Source organism: Peromyscus leucopus, chromosome 3, assembly GCF_004664715.2.
Source record: "Peromyscus leucopus breed LL Stock chromosome 3, UCI_PerLeu_2.1, whole genome shotgun sequence".
Lineage (NCBI taxonomy): Eukaryota > Metazoa > Chordata > Mammalia > Rodentia > Cricetidae > Peromyscus > Peromyscus leucopus.
This window is the reverse complement of record NC_051065.1, coordinates 61,707,886-61,733,607: the sequence shown is the minus strand read 5'-3', so window position 1 is coordinate 61,733,607 and position 25,722 is coordinate 61,707,886. Positions and strand designations below refer to the sequence as shown.

At 46.1% G+C, this 25,722-nt stretch overlaps 1 protein-coding gene across 3 annotated transcripts in view; it reads right to left on the bottom strand.

Moving 5' to 3' along the window:
- Positions 1 to 15,253, bottom strand: part of Nub1 (negative regulator of ubiquitin like proteins 1) — a 33,579-nt gene extending 18,326 nt beyond the window's left edge. Inside the window, exons 1-5 of one of the 3 annotated variants that reach the window (XM_028879528.2) lie at positions 15,096 to 15,253; positions 11,074 to 11,204; positions 5,948 to 6,115; positions 2,784 to 2,845; positions 1,905 to 1,975 (exon numbers count right to left, since the gene is read on the bottom strand). In XM_028879528.2, the coding sequence (XP_028735361.1) occupies positions 1,905 to 1,975; positions 2,784 to 2,845; positions 5,948 to 6,115; positions 11,074 to 11,190 (418 nt within the window). In that variant the 5' untranslated portion in view covers positions 11,191 to 11,204; positions 15,096 to 15,253. The remainder of the gene's footprint in view (positions 1 to 1,904; positions 1,976 to 2,783; positions 2,846 to 5,947; positions 6,116 to 11,073; positions 11,205 to 15,095) is intronic. The other 2 variants (XM_028879526.2, XM_028879527.2) reach the window with 2 other exon arrangements.
- Positions 15,254 to 25,722: the final 10,469 nt, after the last annotated feature.

The window sequence follows — 25,722 nt, the reverse complement described above, 5'->3', positions numbered from 1 at the left end:
TTATGTATACAGTGTTCTGTCTGCATGTATGTCTGCAGGCCAGAAGAAGGTACCAGATCTCACTACAGATGGTTGTGAGCCACCATGTGGTTGCTGGGAATTGAACTCAGGACCTCTGAAACAACAGCCAGTGCTCTTAACCACTAAGCCATCTCTCCAGCCCCCACTTCTGTTCTTTGTACCCTTCTACAGTGTTTCCCCTTCCTGTGTTTCTTTTTTAGAAAACAACAACCATTTTAACATTCAAATACAAAAATCAAGATCCACCTGGGAAAAGGAAGTGGCAAGGGAGGAAGTCCCACCTCTAGTAAGGCGTGCCCACCTTACTAGATTTTTGTGTACGCTGGGTGTAAAGGTCACAGGTCAACATCAAGTGTCTTCCTGCTGTTAGACACTAAATGGGACCCAAGCTGATCCTCAGCCTTCAGGATGAAGGAACATGTTGGTGTACAAGTGGAGAATACCCTTATGGTTCTGGGCTTAGGAAGAATTTCTTCAACAAACACAAAATCTAACTAGGCAATGGTTTTGACACCATCAAAATTAAAAATTTCTGTCCAGTGATGAGCAGAACAGAGGGATGGGATGTCAGCGAAAAGGTAGCTGTGACATGTGAATATACAAGGGAAACAACTGGAGGTGCTGAAAGACTATGAAGGGCAATGTTTAGAAATGTGAAACCTAGATGGGAGGTGGCGGTGCATGTCTTTAATTCAGCACTCTGGAGGCAGAGGCAGGGGATCTCTGTGAGATCGAGGATAGCTTGATCTACAGAGATCCAGGACAGCCAGGACTACACAGAGAAACCTGTCGTGAAAAGCTGAGAGAGAGAGAGAGAGAGAGAGAGAGAGAGAGAGAGAGAGAGAGAGAGAGAGAGAGAGGTGAACTTAAGTTCCTGAGGCTCCATGGACTCTCCCTAGAGATCTATGAGATCTCATGAACCACCTGAAATGCTAAAGAGCTAATGTCTCTCTGGTTCCACTCATGCCTCCTACAGATTGCAGCCACTGGTCTGTAAGCCATACATGCCCCTGTGTGCCACTCTGTAGTATCAGTGGCTTCCATTTCTTGGAGGACAAACTCCATATTAAACAAGGCTCATTTTCACAGACTTCTCAACAGCACTCAACATCTTGGGCAGAAGTCTGTGACAGGTGGCTTTTGTGGGGACTGTGTGGCATTTAGCAATAATTCTGATTTGGACTCTAAATGATAGGAATGTAGCCCTCATCACCAACTAATTATCATCAAAATTGTCTCCTCGGCCAGGTGGTGGTGGCACACGCTTGTAATCCCAACACTCGGGAGGCAGAGGCAGGCGGATCTCTGAGTTCGAGGTCAGCCTGGTCTACAGAGCTAGTCCAGGACAAGCTCCAAAGCTACAGAGAAACCCTGTCTTGAAAAACAAAAAAACAAAAACAAAAACAAATTGTCTCCTCACCAAGTCAACTGTACCCTGGATGGTGAAATTTTCCCTGGCTGAGACTCACTGCTAGAAGACTCACAGGGTCCGTTTGCTCTCCCTCCACCCCACATTCAGTTCTCTTGGCTGTCAGTGGCGCTCTCCAAAATGGCCTTGTCCATCCGTCTCTCTCAGGGCCATCTCTCTTACCAGAGAGAACTCTGAGTAACCCAGACCCTCCTCTCAGTACAGACTTTCATTCTGGAACATTCTGTGTCACTGAAATGAACATCTTTCTTCCCCACTAGCCAGAGTGAGCCAGTGAATATTTACTAGAATGTTCTTTTCTGCTTTACATTTTCATTATGGTAAACTTTAATTGATTTTGGATAATAAATGCAACAAGGCCAGGAAATTTTCAATAGAGGAAAAGCAAGAAAAAAAATATAAAAAATGGAAAGGAACTACTTATATATCAGATGCATTCTTTGCTATGACATACCTAGTTGAAGCTGTTTCTTATTTATTACGATCTTGATGTAATTTTCTTGAAATCCAAAAGTTTCAGCTATTCTATAAAGTAAACACAATATAAGCTTCAGGAAAGCAGATTTGTTATTTGTTACCTACTATGAAGACTTGGATCATGATGGCCACTTTCTATCTTTTTACTCAGAAACAGCCAGGCTCTCCACCTACTGACCAGTAAGCACGACTACAGTAAAGCTGGTACAGTGAGCGGCTGCTGGAAGCCGCGAGCCAAGCCCTTTCTAAACTCATTTCCAAGTTGAGGACTACAGGGCTGTCCATCTGAGCAGGTGTCAAAAACCATCCTTGCCATACTACCCAGCATCCTCTGAGAAGCCTGTAACTAGGGCTGCTATCCTGTACCACTGTCTGCTTGTGGGCACTGAATGAGTGATGCTTCCTCATTCTCCAGTGCCCCTGATGGAAGCTAAAGCAATGAGACAATCAGCTGAAGAACCCCTGGGGCGGCTGGCCTTTGCTGAAGGTCAGAGCAAGTGATCAGTGCTGAAAAGAATGGAATTATGAAACCCATGCTCTGCTCAGTGCAAGGACGGCTCCTCCAATTCCTCAGCCACTCACTCAGGTACAAGTTGGGCACCTCCTCTGTGGGCCCCAAGCTGCAACCCTCTGAAAGCTGTACTGTATTCAAGAAGCTCCCATGAGCAGGCCTCACCCAGGCAGCCATGTTGCCTCTCACTCAGCAGGGTGAGGCCAGCAAAACCTCTTTCTTGTCCCACCCTCCAGGTTTCATTTCTTTGGGGAGGATGGGCCAGCTTACAAGACAGCTCGAGAGCATTCAATGAACCAGGGTAACAGGGGCAGACCTGTTGGGAGACATAGCTCAGATACTCACTTAGACCTCAGGTCTCTACCAGTAACATGCAAGCGGGTCTCCAACAAGCTTTTCTTGTCCTGCTGCAAAATGACACAAAACAAAATGCACTTGAGTGTGACACTTCTTTGAACTGCTACCCTGCATGTGAGGTTGTGAGGTGCTGTCAGAGGATGTGAACTCGGGGTTCCACTTAAGAACCAAAGTACTGCCTGTACAGGGAAGCATGTTGAACACAGTCCAGCACAGACCAATAGAGTGACCTTGAGTGCAATAGGTAGGAGTGCTCAGTGGGACTTGTCACATGGCCAGCCATCATTATAATCACAATTCATAACACTGGAGAGATGGCTCAGTGGTAAAAGCATATACTATTTTTTTATTTTATTTTATTTTTTTTTTTGGTTTTTCGAGACAGGGCTTCTCTGTGTAGCTTTGGCACCTTTCCTGGAACTCACTTGGTAGACCAGGCTGGCCTCGAACTCACAGAGATCTGCCTGCCTCTGCCTCCCAAGTGCTGGAATTAAAGGCGTGCGCCACCACCGCCCCGCCAGCATATACTTCTTTTACAGAGGACCTGAGCTTACTTCCCAGCATCCACTCACACCTGACTGTAACTCTAGCCCAGAGGATACAATTTACTCTTGGCCTCTGGAGGTACTTCATTTACATACACAAGCCCAGAGACACATATTTACATATAACTAAAAGTAAAATCTTTTTTTAAAAAGATGTATTTATTTATTATGTGTACAACATTCTGCCTCTAAGTATGCCTGCAGGCCAGAAGAGGGCACCAGATCTCATTACAGATGGCTGTGAGCCACCTTGTGGTTCTGGGAATTGAACTCAGGACCGCTGGAACAGTAGGCAGTGCTCTTAACCTCTAAGCCATCTCTCCAGCCCCCTAAAAATAAAATCTTAAGAGAAGAAAATGTTTAATGGAATTTCTGAACATTCCCATCATCATCCGTTACCAGGCACCATGCCCTACACTCCATCCCTCTACTTTCCAGCCTTGCAACCATTTATTTTCTGTCTACAAAGTTGTCTGTTTTGGATACTTCACAGAAGCAGGACCATATAGCATCAGGCCCTTTTTTTTTTTTTGGCACGTTTCTGAGGTTTGCTCATATTATAAACTATTAGTATTGTGTATCTGTACCACCAGCTGTCTTCTGTGGTGTGGGTGTATCTGTTTATCCACACACCCACTGATGGAAGTTAGATTGTCTCTACCTTAGCCATTATGAATGGTGCTGTGAATGCTCACCAGTTTATTCTTATAATAATATTTGGTGTGTGGTGGTTGTACTTGTTATTGTGGATGTGCATGTGTGACATGTGGGAAATCTGGAGGGGTCTTGATTACTTTCTGCATTTTCTTTCTTTTCTTCTTCCTTCCTTCCTTTTTTTTTTTTTTTTTTTTTTTTTTTCTCTCCCCGAGACAGGGTTTCTCTGTGTAGCCCTGACTGTCCTGAACTTGCATTGTAGACCAGGCTGGCCTTGGACTCACAGTTCTTTTTTTTTTTTTTTTTTTTTTTTTACTTCAATAGAGTCTCTCATTGATTCACTGGCCAATGAGCTTCAGGGATCCATCCACATCCCTGTAAGCCTGTACCACCCAGGGCTGGGGTTCCAGGAACCCTCACATACCTGGCTTTTTACATGGATTCTAGGGATCAGAACTTAGGTCCTCATGCTGCATGGCAGGCACTTTTACTGACATGAGCCACATCTCCAGTCCCATATACAAGTGCTTTGTTTTTCCTTGCTTTAAAAAAAAAGTGTGTGTGTGTCTGTGTGTGTGTGTGTGTCTGTGTGTGGGTGTCTGTGTGTATGTGTCTGTGTGTGTGTGTATGTGTCTGTTATGATGGGACAGAGGGGACATGTGGGTGTGCCATGGCACACATGTGGAGGTCAGAGGACAAGGTTGTGGTATCTGGTCTCTCTTTCTGCCTTTATGCGGCTACCAGGGAATCACAATGAAGTCATCAGGCTTTCTGGCAAGCATTTTTTTTTTCTGGTTTTTTTTTTTTTTTTTTTTTGAGACAGGGTTTCTCTGTGTAGTTTTGGTGCCTATCCTGGAACTTGCTCTGTAGATCAGGCTGGTTCTGCCTCCTGAGTGCTGGGATTAAAGGCATGTGCCATCATCGCCTGGGCTCTGGCAAGCATTTTAACTGCTGAGCCATCTCACCTGCCCATGTACACATTTTTGAAGTACCTACTTTCACTTCTGAGAATGGTCAACATTGTGTGGTTCTGAGAAGGGCTGCAAAGTGCTTACCAGGAAAACAAGCCAGACGTGTAGTACTTGAGGATGAGGCCCTGCGACAGGGGGCCATACACTCGGGTCAGGTCAACCCTGTTCAGCACTCAGCCGACTACCCCCTGCCCTCCATGCTGTCTACTTTGACTTCTTGATATTGAAAGTTTATTTTCCTTCACGTTTAATTTACACGTATAGGTGTTTGCCTGCATGTATGTCTGTGCACCATATGTGTGCAATGCCTAAGGAAGCTACAGGAGGGAACTGAACCCAGGTCCTCTGGAAGAACAGCCAGTGCTCTTAACCTCTGAGCCATCTCTCTAGCCCTACTTGTCAGTATCTGTAAGCATTAAACTAGAAAGGGTACAAACTTAACATACAGCTCTGTACATGAGGGTTTGTTTTCATTTTTAAAATGACATTTATTTATTCAGCACAGTCACACCACAGAGCACTTGTGATATAAGACAACCTGTAGGAGTCAGTTCTCCTTCTACCACTTGGGTTCTGAGGAATACACCCGTCTTTGGCTTGATGATAAGAGTCTTTACCTGCTAAGCCATCTCACTGGCCCATGTGACACTGTTTTGTTTTTTAAGGCATGTTTTTCATGCAGCCTGGATATGCATGAAACTCACTACACAGCTGAGGATAACCCTGAACTTCTAGGATCCTCCTGCCTCTGCCTCCCAAGTGCTGAGATTACAATGTGCACTATCATGCCCACTTCTGTGACTGATGCTTTGAACAAGCCTACCTTAAATCTACCAGGGTAAGTCTGCATCATCAATCATTCAACATGCGGACTTCCTTAAGCACTCTGCTTGTAGATTTACAAAACCAAACCAAACAAACCCACACCAAAACCTGATCACAGCACTAAGCGGGTCTCAATGCGCCCTGGGCAGTTACTCACTTTCCGGAGTCTTGGCGGCAGAAACACCTCAATTGTGGCAATCCCAGTTGTTCGGAAGTGTTCATTCCCTGTGCCACGCTCGATGGCTTTGCAACGGATCTCCTCTATTACTTTCTCCACTTCATTTTCACAGCACTCTAGCCGGTCAGAGTACTTCTTAGCAAGGTCCTATGAGGGGAAACCAGAGACTGCAGCTCAGCAGAGTGCCAGTGCAGAATAGTAAACGAAAAAAATCCCCAAAGTGACATTCCTCCAACAAGGGAAGCCGCCATTGTACTGAAATGCAATCTCGGCTTTCAGGGAGGATTCAGAGAGAAATTAAAACATTTACAACAGTGAAAATAGGCTCGGTAGGCAAAGTGAGAGTAACTGGGCTATTCCAGGGGGACAGAGAGGAGGGCTGAGACTCTTGTGACCTAAATATATTAAGAAATTACTTTATGAAGCAGTGAACTAGGGCTGTCGAGATGGCTCAGCATGTAAAGGCACTTGCTTAGCGCCTCGAGTTCAATTTCTGGGCCCTACATGGTGGGAGAGAACCAAGTCCCATATTGACTTCTAACCTCCACAAATATGCCGTGGTTTATGCATGTACACACACACACACACACACACACACACACACACACACACACACACACACACACAATTTCTTTAAGTCGTGGAGGTTGGAGAGATGGCTCAGTGGTAAAGAGCATTTGTTACTCTTACAGAAGACCTGGGTTTGATTCCTAACACCCACATAGTAGTTCACCACCGTCTGCAACTCCAGATCCAGGGGATCCAATGTCCTCTCTCTTTCTGACTTCCAAGGGTACTAATCACACATGAAGTGCATATACATACATGCAGTAAAATACTCACACATAAAAATGTAAAAACCTTTTAAAACTGTCATTGGATGGGAAAAAATTTAAAACAGAAAAAAATATTCTAATTTTTCAAACTGTGTGAGATCAAGACAGATTAAATAACCTTCCTTTTTATTTGGTTGTTGAGGGGTTTTGTTTTTTTGGTGACAAAGTCCTATTCATAAAACATTTTAAATAGTCATTAGGAAGAGATGGGAAGAATATACCCATATCAATGATGTTTACTATTTTTTTTTTTTTTTTTGGAGCTGAGGACCAAACCCAGGGCCTTGCGCTTGCTAGGCAGGCACGTTCTACCACTGAGCTAAATCCCCAACCCCAATGTTTACTATATTTTTAAAAATATATTTTTTGGAGCTGGAGAGATGGCTCAGCAGTTAAGAGCACTCTCCCAGAGGTCCTGAGTTCAATTCCCAGCAACCACATGGTGGCTCACAACCATCTATAATGCGATCAGGTGCCCTCTTCTGGCCTGCAGGGATACAGAAGTGTTCTGCAGACAGAACACTGTATACATAATAAACAAATCTTTAAAATATATATATATATATTCTTTGAGATAGGATCTCATATATTCTAGGCTGGTCTCAAATTTGCTACATAGTCATTGGCTACCTATAGCAAATTTGAGGCCAACCTAGAATGACCATGAACTTCTGATCCTCCTGTATCCTCCCTGAGTGCTAAAACAGGCATGCTCACCATGTCTGGTTTATAAAACTGTCTTTTGTTTGTTTGTCTTTTGAGACAAGGTTTCTCTGTGTAGTTTTGATGCCTGTCCTAGAACTCACTCTGTAGACCAGGCTAGCCTGGAACTCACAGAGATCAGCCTGCCTCTGCCTCCGGAGTGCTAGGATTAAAGGCATGGGCCACCACCACCTGGCATAAATTATCTTCTTTATATTTCTGTATTTAAGAATACTCACGTGCTACATAACTATGCTTTGATCAATGATGGACCAAATGTAAGTCAGACACCTCATAAGATACAATGCACAATGCAACTAAAAAATTCCTTCTCCCCAGTGATGAAGGGGTTGTTTTAAAAAAGGCTTACTTTCATTATTTATATATGTATGTATACATGTATATGCAGGGGCCTGTGGAGACCAGATGAGGGCAACAGATTCCCTGGAGCTTGAGTTACAGGCAGTTGTGAGCCTCGTAACTGCTGAGCCATTCATTTCTCCATACCTGGAAGTGGCCACTTAATGTCCATGTTGCATGTCTATAGTGATGCTGGTATGCGCAAGCCTACTGTGCTGCCAGTCCTGTGAAGTACAGCACACACACTCAGTACATGCACAGCACGGACCGTCTCATGATGAGAGCAGATGACTGCAAACCAGCCCTGGGGAGGTTAGAGTGAGCTCCAGCCTCTCTGAAACAGTTTACTGTGAAGTAGTGTGGGAGCCAGCAGCAACCTCAGACTCCTGCAAATCACCAACCAGGTGTGAGCCAAACTCACAGCTCAGGCACATCACCCAACACACACATATCTCAGAGCATCCCCAGTGGTGAAGGCATGACTGTGTTCACAAGTTGACTGCCCTTGACCTGGTAATCCTCCTGCCTCAGCCACTGGAGTGCTGGGATTTCTGGTGTTTACCAATAGGCTCAGCTCTATTTATTTTTAACCCAGAAATACATATCATTTTTATCACTACAAAACATGAAAGTTTTAAAAATAAAATACTTTAATAATCAATTTCAGAGCCAGTAGGATGGCTCAAACAGGTAAGGTCTCTGCCACCAAGGCTGAGAACCTTTCGTTCTCCAGAGTCCACATGGTGGAAGGAGATAACTGACTCCTGAAGGCAGTCCTCCAATTCCCCATATGCACCACCCATATAAAATAAATAAATGTGGGGGGGGGGGCTGGAGAGAGCTGGAGAGATGGCTCAGTGGTTAAGAGCACTGCTTGTTCTTCCAGAGGTCCTGAGTTCAATTCCCAGCAAACACGTAGTGGCTCACAACCATCTATAACGAGATCTGGCGCCCTCTTCTGGTCTGTAGTGTACATGCAGAAAGAACACTGTATACATAATAAATAAATCTTTAAAAATAAATAAATGTAGAAAAAAATCTAAATTCTAATGCCCCCGAGCATGGTAGAGCACATCTGCAATCTGAACACTCAGGAGGCAGAGAAGGGAGATCAGGAGTCCAAGTCCTAGAGTTTGAGGCCAGTCTAGGTTGTGTAAAAACTGTTTCAAAAAGCCAAAACAGAACACCAAACCAACCTACCAACCACCAAAACCTAATTACCTAGGAAGGGCATATTTTTCTCCCGATAGCAGGTATCTCAGTTAGGGTTTCTATTACTGTGAAGAGCCACAATGACCATGGCAACTCTTCTAAAGGAAAACATTTAGTTGTGGTGGCAGCTTATCATCATGGCTGGGAGCATGGCAGCATGCAGGCAGACATGGTGCTGGCTACATCTTCATTAAAAGGCAACAGGAAGTGGACTGTGACATTGAGTGAAGCTTAAGCAAAAGAGATCTCAAAGCCCACCCCCACAGTGACATATTTCCTTCAACTAGGCCACACCTCTCAATAGAGAGGCATGAGATTATGGGGCCAATGACATTCAAAGTACCACAGCTGGTGATGCTGACATTAACTCAACAGTTCAACTTGCCCTTGATAATCACTACCCAGGCTTCCACTCCACAGGTCTCAGGGTGCACCCTCATGTCCAGCACCAGGTGCCAAGCATGCGGTCTCCAGGTAACCCTCACTGACTGGCTACAAAGTACAGGGTTCCCATGTTTGACAGTTTGCTACAATGACTCAGAACTCAGAACAAGTTCTGGGATTCTAGTTTCCCACCAAGGCTACAAGAGAATAGAGATCACAGGGACAGTGTGAGGTTCCCAAGGGCCCTGGGGGATGTCCCTACCCAGAGTGAGCTACCTACCCTCCCAGCTCCTAAGTGTTTGGAGTAGGAATCTTGGAGCCCATCATTTACATATCTGTAATGGAGGCCTGCTATCAGCCTTGACTGGTTAAATCCCGTGCCACTGGAGATGAAAGCCATGATTAGCCCTTCCTCTCTGTGACTGGAGGGTGGGACAGAAAGGGTCAAGGCTTCTTCCTTCTGGCAACCATCCCTCCCCCAAGCTACTAGGGCCACCATGCCTCATTAGGATGCAAGATGCTCCTGATATTAGCTTTCACAGGAACTGGAAATAAGGCCAGTGTCTTTATGATGTCTCACTAGTTCTCAAGCCAAGACACCATAGCCAGCAAGTTCAGAAGGCATTAAAAGTAGCACATACATGCCAAGGGTTGAATATCTCCAAAGCCTCTGAGTTAAAGGCTTAATGCCCAGGGTGGCACTATTGGCCGGTGGTGGTGAGGTCCTTGAGGACCACATCCTTCCTTTCAGTTTCCTGGTTCAGGTGAGAAATTTCCTTCACCACTGGGGATGCTCTGAGATATATGTGTGTTGGGTGATGTGCCTGAGCTGTGAGTTTGGCTCACACCTGGTTGGTGATTTGCAGGAGTCTGAGGTTGCTGCTGGCTCCCACACTACTTCACAGTAAACTGTTTCAGAGAGGCTGGAGCTCACTCTAACCTCCCCAGGGCTGGTTTGCAGTCATCTGCTGCTCTCATCATGAGACGGTCCTGCTGTGCATGTACTGAGTGTGTGTGCTGTACTTCACAGGACTGGCAGCACTGTCCTCCTCTTTGCCTTGAGGCTTGTCACAGTGTGCTACCCTTGCCAAAGTCCTGAGGCTTCACGACCACTCAAGCTTGAGGAACTTTCAGAACCATGAACCCAATAACCTTTTTCTCTTTAGAACTTAGTTTGACCCAGCTAAGTTAAGGTGACTAATACAATACCCAGAGAATCAGGCAGCATTCTCATAAGAATGAAATGCCAGTCACAGCCTGGGGTGTGGCTTGGTGGTAAAAAGCTTGCCTAATCAGCCTGGGCTACAGAGCGAGATCCAGGACAGCCACCAAAACTACACAGAGAAACCCACCCTGTCTCGACAAAACAAACAAACAAACAAAAAGCTTGCCTAGCATGTGTGAAGTCCTGGGTTCTACCTTTAGTGCTGAAAAAGATTAAATTTAATTTTTAAAAATTAAATTAAATTTAAATGAGATTTGTTCATTACTAAAGGTTTTGGTGCTTCTCAATGTTTTCACAGCTGTCCTGGTCACTTGTGGTGACTTCAGAATAGTATTTACTAAGAAGTTATGACAGTACAGAAGATTTACATATTAAAAGAAAAATACCTTTAAGGCCAAACCAACTTCTTTATTTTCATCAGTATATGGAGGTTTCCAAAGTTGAATTCTGTCTTCCCTTAGAAACTGGGTCAATTTTGCTTGAAGATATTTCTTCTGCGCCATCCTTGAGAGGAAAACTAAATCAATAAAACCCACATTACATTTGAAAATGCTGTACACATTACCTAATCCACTGAGGTGTTCTGCAAAGTAAGTGGGGTTCCCCTCTGCGCCTCTGTCAGTTTAATATAAGCTATTGTATCCAATTACACTTAAGTCAATATAAAATGTTTCTTTTGTTATTGTTTTTTTCTTTGTTTCCCCAAGCCAGGGTTTTTCTGTGTAGCCCTGTCTGTCCTGGAACTCATTCTGTCCATTACCAGCTAATGACTCTCTAGCATTGAGACTAAAGGCGTGTAAGTTACCACACCCAGCTTAAAAGGTCTCTTTCAAACTTGCTAATATGTAGCAAGGAGTAGTTTACGCTCCTGTTTCCTGTGGAAGGAGGGAGCAAACCAAGGTATTTCACATGCTAGGCCTATGCTCTACTCTCCATGTCTTACCCTGATGTTATTCTCAGAAAGATAAGGAAAGGGGCCGGGCCAGACAGCTCCAGGGTTAGAGTACTGGTTGCTCTTCAAGAGGACCTGGGTTTGGTTCCCAGCACCCCAAGGCAGCTCACAACCATCTGTAACTTTAGTTCTAGGGGATCCAAGGGCCTTTTCTGGTGTACAGACATACATACAGGCAAAACACTCATACATATAAAATACAAGATAATTTCATTTTATTTTCTATTTTATTTATTTATTTATTTATTTATTTAGCTTTCTCTTTGTAACAGCCCTAGCTGTCCTGGAACTCAATTTGTAGACTGGGCTGGCCTCGAACTCACAGAGATCCGCCTGCCTGTGCCGCCCAAGTGCTGGGATTAAAGGCGTGCACTACCACGCCCAGCTGATAATTTTATTTTAAAACAAATCTTTTAAGCAATCCAATATATAGTTTGTAAATTCTCTCACACTTTTGGCTGCTTTAACTCAAAACCAAAGACTAAGCACTCTGGTAATTAAGCACAAAGAAAAGCTACTTTGAACTACGAATTATCAATAATAAATGTTTGTATAGTTGAACTCCGAAAATTAAAGGGTTAGCTAGGTGTGGTGATACACACCTTTAAGTTCGTGGGAGGCAGAGACAGATCAATGTGAATTCCAGGCCAGCCTCTCAAAAATAAATAAAATTAAAATTACAGAACTATACTATTTCACATTTTGTTGTTTTATTTTTGTTTTGAGACAAGGTCCTTACTCTGTAGCCCAGGCTGCCCTGAAGCTCAAAGCCCTAGCTTCCTTCCACGGCGCCTAGATAACAGGCATGAGCTATCACACCTCGCTCACATGGTCTGTTGTTTTTGTTTTCACTGGTACTTTTGAGAGCACAAAGCACATCAACATCTATTATTCATTCTAACAGTGGCTAGATCATTTTACAGCTGGGAAACCCAGGCTCTAGGTTTGAAAACCGCATGAGCCAGTGCCAGAACTGGCATGCGACATCTGCCTACAAAAATGGACTCTGTATTGTCTCACAGCCCCTTGCTGCATGTCCTCAGCATGTAACTTCTCTTTTCTACATAGGAGCTATGGCATCCCACACCAACACAGCTATTCCAAGGGGTGGGTGAAGCTGCTGAAAGCCGGTGGCAGCTGGGAAGCGCAGTGAAGTGTTTCAAGGTTTGCCAAATCAAACAAAGGAGGAAGTTACTCACTCCTTACTAATGAACATGAATTTCAGAGTGGAAAAAAATGTATGGACTAATAACTTAAATGTTTCTTTTTTCCCCCCCTACGGAGGGCTAATACTCTACAGCCTCTTGAAGATAATCCATCTGATTTTAAGTTAAGTGTGGTGACTTAAGCATTATTCCGTAACCACACTTTTTTTTTTTTTTTTTTTTGGTTTTTCGAGACAGGGTTTCTCTGTGTAGCTTTGCGCCTTTTCCTGGAGCTCACTTGGTAGCCCTGGCTGGCCTCGAACTCACAGAGACCCGCCTGCCTCTGCCTCCCAAGTGCTGGGATTAAAGGTGTGCGCCACCACCGCCCGGCTCAGTAATCACACTTTTGAAAGAATGCTCAGATCTGTCTGGGAGTGAGAAGCAGGTCGTCAGGATGGGGAATAGAATGAACAGTGAATGTGTGTGAGCTGTGTGTTTTTAGTCACTCACAAACTGATCCTCACAGCAAGGCACAGCAGCACTTAGGAGCATTTGCTTTGCAAACACAAGTCACTTAATCCACCAGACACAGGACTGACATCTACAAAAATTCTAAGAAAAAGATCATTGACACCTCATAAGGAGGGTGGCAGGGATAACTTATGGGTACCTAGCTATTTAGAAGGTTGAAAACAACCTTCCAGACTGTAACCAGTCCACTGTCTGAAAAAAGAGACAAGATTATCACAACTCCTGTCTGAGTCCCAACATTGCTGCCAGGTCTGCATCACATAAGATTTTTTTTCTGAGACAGGGTGTCTTAGTTAGGATTTTTATTGCTGCAATGAAATACCGTGACCATACAGCAAGTTGGGAAGAAAGGGGTTTATTTGGCTTACACTTCCATATTGCTGTTCATTATTGAAGGAAGCCAGGACAAGAACGAGGCAGGATCCTGGAGGCAGGAGCTGATGCAGAAGCCATGGAGGGGTGCTGTTTACTGGTTTGCTCAGCCTGCTTTCTTATAGAACCCAGGACCACCAGCCCAGGGATGGCACCATCCAAAATGGACTGGACCCTCCTCCATTTATCACTAATAGAGAAAATGCCTTACTGCTGGAACTCATGAGGCTCCTTCCTCTCTGATGACTCTAGCTTGTGTCAAGTTGACACAAAACAGTATACAGGGTCTCACCACTTAGCTCTGGCTGTCCTGAAACTCACTATGTAGACCAGAATGGCCTCGAACTCACAGAGACTGGCCTGCCTCTGCCTCCCAAATGCCAGAATTAAGGCGTTAGCCACTATGACTGGTTTAACATAAGATTTAATGTTTAAAGAAATTAAACCACCAGCTGGGTGGTGGTGGTGCACGCCTTTGATCCCAGCACTCGAGAGGCAGAGGTAGGCGGATCTCTGCCAGTTCGAGGCCAGCCTGGTCTACAGAACGAGTTCCTGCACAGCCAGGACTGTTTCACAGAGAAACCCTGTCTCGAAAAACAAAAAAAAAAAAAAACAAAGAAAAAAATAAACCACCGTTGCGCCATACTGTTGCACGCCTATAATCCCAGAACTAGGGAAGCAAAAGCAGGAGGATCTCCCGTGAGTTTGAAGCCAGCCTGATCTACATACAGAATTCCAAGCCAGAGCTACATAGTGAGACACGTTTATTTAAAAAAAAAAAAAAAAAATTAAATCGCGGTCTTCAAAAGTACGCCTAGTTATAAACAATAGAATGACAGGTGTTAGGTCAAAAGGAAGAAAATCTAATAGCCCAGTTTTCCGTTTTAATTGGAGAACTGCAAGTTTTGTGCATGTTGTTGGGTGTTCCCCATCATAACGCGGAAAAAACCCTTGAGTCCTGAATGTCAGCGTTCAGAACCGAAAGTGAAACGTTAGGAATTAACGTTGAAATTTTCACTTTCTCTTCTGGAATAGATCAATCCAGTCTCACAGGCTCACGCACATTCAACACATATTCCCTCTCAAGGAAATAACACGCGACTAGGGGCTCGTATTTAAAAGTAAGAGCAAGGGAAGGAAAGGAGGCAGGACCAGTGTGGGTCCAGAGAGCTCGCGTTCTCACCCACCACGATCCGCTGTCCGCGCCCGTCAGCCCCGGGCAATCCTCTCAACGCAGCTCAGGCTGACGACAAGTGTCTGCCCCCCTCCCTCGGGCCCGCAGCACCCTCCTCCCGCTCCCACCCGAGCCTGCACCGCTGCGTCCACCGACCGCTCCCGCCGCGCCGACGGCCGACCCGGCCGAGTAACCAGGCCCAGGTCCCGGTCGGTGCCGCCGCAGCCGCCTCACCTGCGCCACCGCCGCGCCAGCCGCGACCTGCTGAGTGCCCGGATGCCGCAGAGGCCGCCGTTTGTTTTCATTCCGGGTGAGGCCGGCCCCGCCCCGCCCCGCCTCGCGCTGTCCGGAAGGCGGATCGTGGCGGGGGCTTCATGGAGGGGTGGGGCCGAGGAGCCAGTCCGCAGACCAAAGAGTGGGAAAGAAGCGGGGCGGGGAAGAGGCGGGTGTGGGCGGGGCTGGCACCTAATGGGCGGGGCTAGTAGGGGGCGGGACAAGGGCGAAGATGGAGGCGGGGAGGGCTGGGGGCGGGGCGGGGCTAATACGGAGGGGTGGAGCGAAGGCGGAGATGGCAGTCAGGCGATCTGTGGGCGGGGCTGGTATTTGCAGGGCGGGGCTGGTATTTGCAGGGCGGGGCTGGTATGAGGAGGGGCGAGGGAGAAGACGGAGGCAGGGCAGCTGTGGGTGGAGCTGTTAGGTGGAGGGCGGGGCTAAAACGGGAGGGGAGAGTTGCGAGGAGGGGGTCAAGGGGCGTGGTGAGGAATGCTGGCGTGGCGGAGCAAGTCTAGGCACCGGGTGTCGGACCTCTTTCCCAGACCCAGTTTTTCTGACGTCAGAGGACATTGAATTTGGCTTTGTTTCTCCAAAAGCCTTGACAGGGGGTAGGACAAGACCTGTTTTCCTGGACCTTTTCCCGTCTTCCTGCCAATAGGCTTAGGGGGTCACCCAAAACTAAAGGATCCTCACACTATCCTCCGCAATCCCACTAGGGTCCCCCTCTTGGAGAAGTTAGGTAGGTTCCCAGGTCCCCACGTCTCCAGTTGCCCTGCTACCCATTTCCACCCACTGCCACCATGAGAATCTATAGACGTCTGCTTTGCCCAGCGCTGTGAAAAATACCTGTGAATCTATGAACTGACATGTGTCATTAAGTCTGTGCGAGGAAACAAATCCAAGCAGGAATAAAAAAATTAATAATAATAAGGCCTTTTTTTAATACTATGAGAAACGGGACAGTGCTCTGGTGTTGAGCCCCTTCTTGCTGCAGACTGTGTGAGTAGGCCTGGGCTAGCCTGCAAGGAACACAAGCAACCAGAGGAAAGCCGAGGAACCCCGACAAGGAGCTTGTCAACTGTCAGCCTGCCAGTGAAGCTACATTGATCATTCAGCACCCGCTTCCCAGCACACATGAGATAGCCCAGTACAGGCACACTGAGTCAGTCCAGAAATGCCTGGCCTCTGAATCTGGAGCTAAACAAGTTATTATAAGCTTTGGATTTGCAAGTAGTTTGCTAGATAGCAAAAACTGACACAGCATTGGGTACCAAGCAAAAGTAACAAAGTTAACCTAAGAAAATAGTATCTGTAGGTAACTGTTACCATTCTAAACAGCTCATTAAGGCCATTACCTTTCCTTCTTTGCAACTAAGTAAAAGATGTAGTGAAGTGAAATTTGATCCTTTTCTCACAAAGATCCTGCAGCCACTCCTGTTGCAGGTTTTGTTTGTGTTATGACAAATAAAGCTTGCCTGGAGATCAGAGGGCGGAGCTAGCCACTAGTTAGCCATAGAGGCCGGGCAGTGGGTGGCACACACCTTAAATCCCAGCACTTGGGAGGAGGAAGCAGGAAGATCAGGAGTTCAAGGCCAACCTGGGCTACAGGAGATTGACTCAGTCTAAAAGAGAAACAGAGCCAGGCGGTGGTAGCTCAGACCTTTGATCCCAGCATTTGGGAAGCTCGTGCACTAGGGAGGTGGAGACAGAAATATAAGGCAGGTGGAGACAGGATCCTCCCTCCCCACCCCATTCAGTCTGAGGATTCGTAGAGACAGGAGCCCCTTTTCGGTCTGAGATTTTGTAGAGGTAAGAAGTCTCTGGTGGCTGGCTGCTCTGCTTCTCTGACCTTTGAGCTTTGAGCTTTCACCTCCTTGTTTGACTCCGGGTTTTTATTAATAAGACTAATTAGGATGGCACTTCACACCTCGATGTGCTTCTATAGGTCCTTTTTTTTGGGGGGGGGGTTTCAAGACAGGGTTTCTCTGTGTAGCTTTGTGCCTTTCCTGGAACTTGCTTTGGAGACCAGGCTGGCCTCGAACTCACAGAGATCTGCCTGGCTCTGCCTCCTAGTGCTGGGATTAAAGGCGTGTGCTTCCACCGCCCGGCTCAAGATCCATCTTTTTGTACAGGATTTTAAAGTTTTCTCTTGGAGTTGAGGTAGCACATATTTTCAGCTTTAAAAAAATTTTACTGCGATATAATGAATATGCCTTATAATACTCAAATATGAGTTATGTGATTCAATGCTTTTCAGTATATTTGAAGAGTTGTCCATCCATAACCACAAATAATTTTAAAACATTCCATCACTTTCAGAATGAACCCTGAGTCCACAGGCGTGGTGACACTTGCCTATAATCACAGAATGTGGAGGTTGAGGCAGGAAGATTTCTAATTCAAGGGCAGCTTGACCCAGTCTCCACAGCAAAAATCTGAACGCATCACAGAACTTCTTATTCCCCCAACTCAAACACCGCTCCCCCCTTACCCCCTGTCTTTGCCTTCTCCCAGACCCCAGTGCCACTAAACTACTTTCTGTTTTCATAAACTTGCTTAGTTTGGACATTTCATAAAAATGATCTCACACAGAACCAGGGTGAGCTGCATATTTGTGCTCCCAGCACTTGGGAGATGGAGGTAGAGCTCAAGTCTGAGGCCAGCCTGAGCTTTGTGGGGAGACCCTCTCTCAAAAGAACGAATGGTATCATGCAATAAATAATCTACGACTGACTTCTTTCACTGACTTGAACATTTTCCAAGTTAAACCACATTGTAGTGCGTGTTGATTCTTTATTCCTTTTTGTTGCCAAATGATGTCCACTGTGCCAGCCTGCACATTTTGTTTATCCGTTCAACAGTTCAGAGACTCTGGGATGGCTCACCTGATGGAGAGTGCTCCTGGGAGCACTAATGTCCAAGTTTTCCTTTGAGAACAGGTTTTCCGCTCTCCAGGGTGTCTGTCTGGGAATGGAATTGGTGGTTCCTGTGGTAACCTGATATTTAATCATGGAGCGGTGCAAATACGTGAGTGCACGCCCATGTGCACACATGCGGAAGCCAAGGGCGTATATTGGGTATCTCCCTCTATACTCTCCATCTTATTTTCTGAGATGAGGAGTCTTAGTTTCTTTTCCTGTTGTTGTGATTTAAAAAAAAAAAACAAAAAACTGACAGAAACAGCTTAGGGAAGAAAGGATGTATTCTGGGTTTCAGTATAGACCACAAAAACAAGACATCAAGGTAATGAAGCAGCTGGACACCTTGCACGCTGTCTTCGTTAGGATTCCTATCACTCTGAAGAGACACCATTACCTCTCTTATAAAGGAAACTATTTAATTGGGGCTGGCTTACAGTTTCAGGGGTTTAGTCTATTATTATCATAGCGAGAAGCATGGCGGCTAGCAGGCCAACATGGTGCTGGAGAGGTCACTAAGAGTTCTACATCTTGATCTGCTGGCAGCAGAAGGAAAAGCCACACTGAGTCTAGACTGAGCATAGGAGACCTCAAAACCTATCCCATAGTGACACACTTACACACACTTCCTCACAAGGCCACACCTACTTCAACGAGGCCGCACCTCCTAATAGTGCCATTCTCTAGAGGCCAAGCATTCAAGCACATGAGTCTATGGAGGGGCCATTCCCATTCAAACCATCACACATGCACAGTGAAGAAGCAGAGAGCAATGAACGCATGCTGCTGCTCAGCTCCCTTTCTCCATTTAGACATCCAAGATCCCAGCCAGGGATTGGTGCCACCCACAGTGGCTTGGTCTCCTGCCTCCATTAACAAAATCAGAATAATCTTCCACAGGCATCCTCAGAGGTCTGTCTCCCAGGTGATTCTAGATTTTGTGAAGTTGGCAATTCACACTAACCATCACACAGAGTCTCACAGAACATGAAACCCACCATTTAGACTAAGCTGGCTGTCTTCTGAGCTCCTGGCATCTGCCTGTCTTCACCTCCATCCCCCATGCTTAGGTTACAGGCAAGTGTGGCCATGCCCGGCTTTATGTGGATGCTGGGCATTCAAACTTGGGTCCTATTGCTTTCACCGAAAGTGTTCTGACCAACTGAGCCGTCTCCCCAGCCCCACTTTATCTTTTGAACCGTGCCACACCATTGTCCATGGCACTTCCCATTCTATGTTCTGATGTGCAAGGGGAAGTGTCCCAGTTTCTTCACATTTTCACCAATATTTTTCTTTTCTTTTTGGTTTCTCAAGACAGGGTTTCTCCGTATAACATCTCTGGCTGTCCTAGAACTCTCTTTGTAGATCAGGCTGGCCTCAAACTCACAGAGATCCACCTGCCTTTGCCTCCCGAGTGCTGGGATTAAAGGCGTGTGCCACCATCCCCTGCTAATAGTTTTCTGTTTTATTTCAGCCATCCTCATGAACCTGCAGTGGTACTACATTGTGGTTTTGATTGTATTTCCTTACTGACTATAGACATTGGGCATCTTTTTGTTCTTCTTTGAAGAAATGTCTGTTCAGATCCTTTTCCTGTTTACATAATGTTGTCCTGGTCAGGGTTCTCTAGAAAAACAAACAGAAGAATATCTATTAACAGGGGACTTGTCAGATTGGCTGCCATGATCTTGTCTGGGCTGTCTAACCATGGCTGTCTCACAATGGGGAAGCCGAAAACCCAGTAATTGCTCAGTCCATTAGGCTGGGTACCTTAGCAGTCCCAATTTGGTACTTCAGGCTTAGAGGATTCCTAGAGAGCTGCTGGTCTTCAGTCCATAATGGAAGCCAAATAAGTTAGGTTCTGATGTCAGTGAAGGCATACCACAGCAGCGGAGAAAGCAATAAGGAAAATAATTTGCTAACAAGAGTGAAGGTGAGCAGACACAAGCAAAACTTTCTCTCTCTGTCTCTGTCTCTCTGTCTCTCTCTCTCTCTTTCTCTGTCTGTCTTTTAGCATCCTTTTATCTGGGTTAATATGGGAAGGTGGTACTCATATAATAACAATCTGACTACAGGAATGGAGAGGTGATCCACAGCAGCCAAGAGTGCTTGCTGCTTTTGCAGAGGACCACAGCTCAGTTCCTAGCCCTCATGTTGAATGGCTTATATTTGGATATGGGACAGGGATGTGTGTGGAATGTTTGTGTCTCCTCCTACCCATACTGTGGAGGATCTTTGCAAACACTGGGACCAGCAGAGTGACGATCAGAGTGAGCCAAGAAGGAAATCAGGGTTAGCACAACTGCTTCAGTCGTGTTGGTTCCAACTTCCAGACCCTGACACCACCGGGCAATGGACTTTAGGCGAGCTGAAGAAGCCTGGCACCATTTTGCAAACAGCCTTCCTAGGGAGAGATAATTAAAACAGTTGTGTGTGAACCACAAAGTGTAAGACTTGTTTACGTCGAAACTCTTTGCAAAGTACGTATGACCTCTCCCATAAAGATGGGTTCTGTAGATTGACTACATGTGACATCTTAAAGGTCTGGGGGAGGATCTGGTGTGATCTCAGTCATATGGATAGTGCAAAGATCACCAGGCTATTAACCGCTTCCACTTCCAGCCTTCTGGGCAGAAAACAGGTATCCATCTCTCCCTTTGAAGAAACAACCCTGGGAGTTTAACATTCCCTGTTTCCCTGGTGCTTATCTGTGAGCACAAGGGCCTCTTACACCTTACCTTTTGAAAACACTCAGATCTTGAGTCTACTCCCAACCAAGATGATGGTGTTGGGAGATGGGACCTTTGGATCCTGAGAGCAGAGCTCTCTGGAATAGAATTATGGCATGTGTGAATGAGGACTGAGATGGATGCCTTCCTAATCCCACCCTGTGAAAACACAGTAAGAAGCCACCTGTGAAACCTGCCTAGGCCTTCACTGGACCAAATCTGCTAGGGCCTTGACATTGGACCTCCCAGCCTCCAGGACCATGAGGGACCTGATTTTGTGGTTTCTGTTGTTTGAGACAGATCAGCCTAGAATTCACTATGTGGCCCAGTTTGACCTGGAGCTCAGGCCAGCCTTCCTGCCTCAGTTTCCAAGTGCTGGGATTACAGGCAGAAACTACTCTGACAGGTTCTTTTCTAAAGTGGATATTTAGTGGCTCCAACTGAACTTTCTTCAAATGAAACATTCACGGTTTGCATCATTGGGGTGTGTGTGTGTGTGTGTGTGTGTGTGTTTTATCCAAAGATTTTACTTTACATGTCTGAGTGTCTTGCCTGCATGTACGTCTATTCACCATACTTGAGTGCAGGATTCATAGAGTCCAGAAGATGGTGTTGGACCCCTTGGATTTGGAGTTACAGACAGTTGTGAGCCACCATGTGGGTGCTAGGAGTTGAACCTAGGTCCTCTGAAAGAGCAGCCAGTGCTCTTAACTGCACCTCCCTACCCTCAGCCCCGAGCCCCTCACACTGACAGGGGTAGGTGGATCTCTGGAGGTCAAGGTCAGCCTGGTATACATGAGTTCCAGGACAGCCAAGGCTTTATAGGGAGAGTCAAGGAAGAGAACACAGTTTTGTAGCGGTAAATAAGGAACATACGCAAGTCTGATTTTCCTTCTGCTTACCTGCCCTCTGTTTAGCAGCCCAGTTCACAATCCTGGGGGTTGATTTTTGCTCGAAAAAAGTGAAAAGTGGGGAGGCAGAGCCAGGTGGATCTCTGTGAGTTCGAGGCCAGCCTGGTCTACAGAGCAAGATCCAGGACAGGCGCCAAAACTACAGAGAAACCCTGTCTCGAAAAACCAAGAAAAAAAAATGAAAAGTGACAGAGTGTTCTGTTTGTCTGTCTCCATGGGTAGCTGATTCTGTCAGGTTGAGTTAGGCTGTATGTAAAATTAATTTTGTATAAAAGAGGAAATGGACTTAGAAAGTAAAGTCCATTCTTGATTTTTCTATTTATAAAAGAGAATTGCGGGCAGTGGCTAGAAGTTGGAAATCGGGGGAGATTTGTGTAATGAGTCATGTTTTCAGTCTGGTGAGCTTTCAGTTTTACTCATTATCCTGGTTTCACATCCATGACTGCGGCAAAACATAACCCAACCAGAAAGCATCGCGGGAGAGGAAGGGGTTCTCTGGCTTGCAATTCCAAGTTACAGTCTATCACTCCGGGAAGTCAAGGCAGGGCCTTCAAACAGCTGGTCACATCCACAGTAAGGAGCAGAAAGAGATGAATGTGTGCACCCTGGCTTGCTTGTGCTCAGCTCCGTTCCCCCACCCTCACACAGTTCAGGACCCCTGCCTAGGGAATGGCGCCACCCACTGTGGGCTGAGTCTTCCTACACCAGTTAACTTAGAAAGTCCCCGACAGCCCAGCCCCACGTAGACTATCCCTCACAGAGACACTCTTCCCAGATGATTGTAGCTTGTGTCAAGCTGATGACTAACGCTGACTGTCACACTTTGAATCTTTGACGAGGATTCCATTCCTTCCTCCAGAACTTTCTGTGACAGAACATTCTGTCTCCTGAGAACTTTCCGAACCCCAGCAACTTTGGGCTTCTTTCTCAAATCCTGGAGGATCTACCAAGAGCAAGAATACTGTTAGATCAGCTTAGCGAAACCCTGAAGCCCTTGGATTTGGCCACTCCAGTATCTCATCACCCGGTCCACTCCAGAATCCCATCGGGTCAGTTCAACCCCCCACCCCCATGTTTCCTTGGTCATTTCTCAACTTCTGAGCTCCATCTGCTCCTTCATCATCACTCCCACATGTCCAGTTAAAATTGGAGTTGAGTCCTCTCTCTCCCTGTGGCAAGACCCCACTGTGGCCATCCCTGTCCCTGTTGTCACAGCCACCTTTGACTAAGGCCCATCTCACCAGCCGTAACAAGTGCTGCAGGAGAACAGGGCACGGTGGTGGGAGCAGAGGTAGGTGTTCATGGAGTTCATGGTCAGCCTGATATACATAGTGAGTTCCAGGATGGCCAAGGCTTTACAAGGAGACCTAAGAAAGAAAAAGCCAAGGGCACGGGACTCTGGGCAGATGGCTTAGCTGGTGACTTGTGCAGGCAGGAGGACCTGAGTTCAGTCTCCAGAACCCCCAGAACAATGACAGGAACAGATCAATACCCACCCACCCCCTTTGCCAATTGGTGGCACACACTTTTGATCCCAGCCCTGGGGAGGCAGACACAGCAGGGTCCCTGGAGGATTGCTGGCTGGACAGTCTGGCCAAATTGGTAAACCAGAGAGCGAGTGTCTTAGTTGTGGTTTCCACTGCTACAACAAAACACCACGACCAAAAAGCAAGTCGGGGAGGAAGGGTTGATTTGGCTTACACTTCCACATCCCCGTTCCTCATTGAAGGAGTCAGGACAGGAACTCAAACAGGCCAGGATACCAGGGGCAGGAGCTGATGCAGAGACCATGAAGGGGTGCTGCTTACTGGCTTGCTCAGCCTGCTTTCTCATGGCACCCAGGACCATTCTCCCAGAGATGGCGCCACCCTCAATGGGCTGGGTCCTCCTCCATCAACCACTAATTAAGAAAATGCCCACAGCTCAATTTCAGAGAGGCATTTTCTCAATTTGGGGTTCCCTCCTTTCAGATAACTCTGGCTTGTGTCAAGTTGACATAAGACCAGCCAGTACAGTGAAAAACTGTTGGTTGTTGTTGGTTGGTTTGTAGGAAGCAGAAGTGGCGGGGGAGAGGAGGAAGTCAGGAGGGAGTGTTCTTCTGATTGATCAAGAACCCACGACTCCAGCATCCCTTCCCAGCAGAGGCTGAGAAGTTAGGAACAGATTGGATGGGAAGTGCTCTGACTCCCAGGAAGCACTGCCAGGAGGCTGGGTCACGAGCTCCTGTTGTTAGGTTCTGGAAGGCTCTGTGCTAGCTCACATTGACCCAGGGAATCATTTCCAGAAGCTCACAGCCCTCACATTTTGTACCCTAGTTTTGAATCTCTGTCATAATCCTAGGTTTTGGTCCAATAGTTTGGTAGGTTTTTGAGATCTAGACAATGTTTATCAATTCTTAGAGAATTTCATATGATTTGCTAGCTCCTCCCAGATCCTCCCTTCAGAAAGTCCTTTTGAATTTTTATTTTGTGTGTTTGCGCGTTCTGCCTGCATGTAGGTATGTGCATGAGTTTGCTCCTGGTGTGCCCTCAGAGTCCAGTTGTGAGTGTCAGGTCCCCTGAAACTAGAGTTATTGGAGTTGTGAGTCATCCTGTGGGTCCCTGGAACTGAACCCAGGTCCTCTGCAAAGAGCAGCAAGTGCTCATGACAGCGGAGCCATCTCTCGGGTCCCAATGTCGTCGTTGTCATCTTCATCATCATCATCATCTCTTCCTCCTCCTCCTCCTCCTCCACCTCCCATAAGCCCCCGAGAGGAACTTGTGTTGACGGTGTACTCCTGGGTTTGGGACAGCCACTGGAACACCACTGACCTACCAGAGGCTACACATTCCAAAAAAAACCTGACCCCTGCTTATGTCACAACCCCAGCTAGATGGGCTGGGCCGGGAGGATGCTGCTTCCCCAAACTGCTTCTGATGCTTTTTCTGAGGTGCAGGATTTGAGGGGAGCATTAGTCCAGAAAGCTATCTCTGGACAATGCAGGACACCACACTTGTTTTTGTTTTTCATCAGCTGTTATATATTGATCCTGAGTGCTGTTGAATGCTCTGATGCAACAGGAGTTAAAATTAATACATAAAAAAGTGTGCCTTCGCCGGGCGGTGGTGGCGCACGCCTTTAATCCCAGCACTCGGGAGGCAGAGGCAGGCAGATCTCTGTGAGTTCAAGGCCAGCCTGGGCTATGGAGTGAGTTCCAGGATAGGGTCCAAAACTATACAGAAAAACCCTGTGTCGAAAAACAAAAAAACAAAAACAAAATTGAACAAATGAATAATACATAATATTCCAGCACATAGATACATAAACTAGGTTGGAAAATACAAAATCTTATTCATCTCATCAAGAAAAGTGCTTCTAATAAAACGTTATTGCTTACACTTAACAATTGCCTGGCAAACATTTTCCCACAATTATACTGTTTTATTTACGTTGATCTATTTACTTGTGTGTGGGAGTGAGTGGGTGTGTGCACATGTAAAGGTCAGAGAACAGCTTGCAGGTAACAGTGTTCTTCCCCCATGCGGGTCCCCAGGATCAAACTCACGTTGTGAGGCGTGGAGGCAAGCATCTTTATGCCTTGAGCCCTCTTGTGGCCCTGTACTGCTTTAACAATGTACTCATTATTAATAATGGTGATAACTCCAGATCCAGGGAGGCTGCCTAGCAGGGAGGACCCTAGGCTTATAATATAATGTCAATATAATATAATGACTGTGGCTTATAATAAGTTTTGGTTTTGCCCAGTCACTGGGCAAGCTTTAGTGAAACATTTCACTATTAGGATAAGAATTTGTACCGTATCAAGCTGATGAAAGAATATGCTGGCTGTACTTCCAGGAGGGGAGGCTAAAATCTTTTTAGATTATGGATTAGCCTATAGAAAAATGTCTGCTGTAAATCAAACAGTGAAGGGGAAGATGAATAGGAATCTCACTTACACAACTTAAGTAAAACATAGCTCTCTGAACAGATGAAGATAGGTTTCCTCTGTATCCCAGAATCTAATCAGTTTTATATGTATAATAATGGT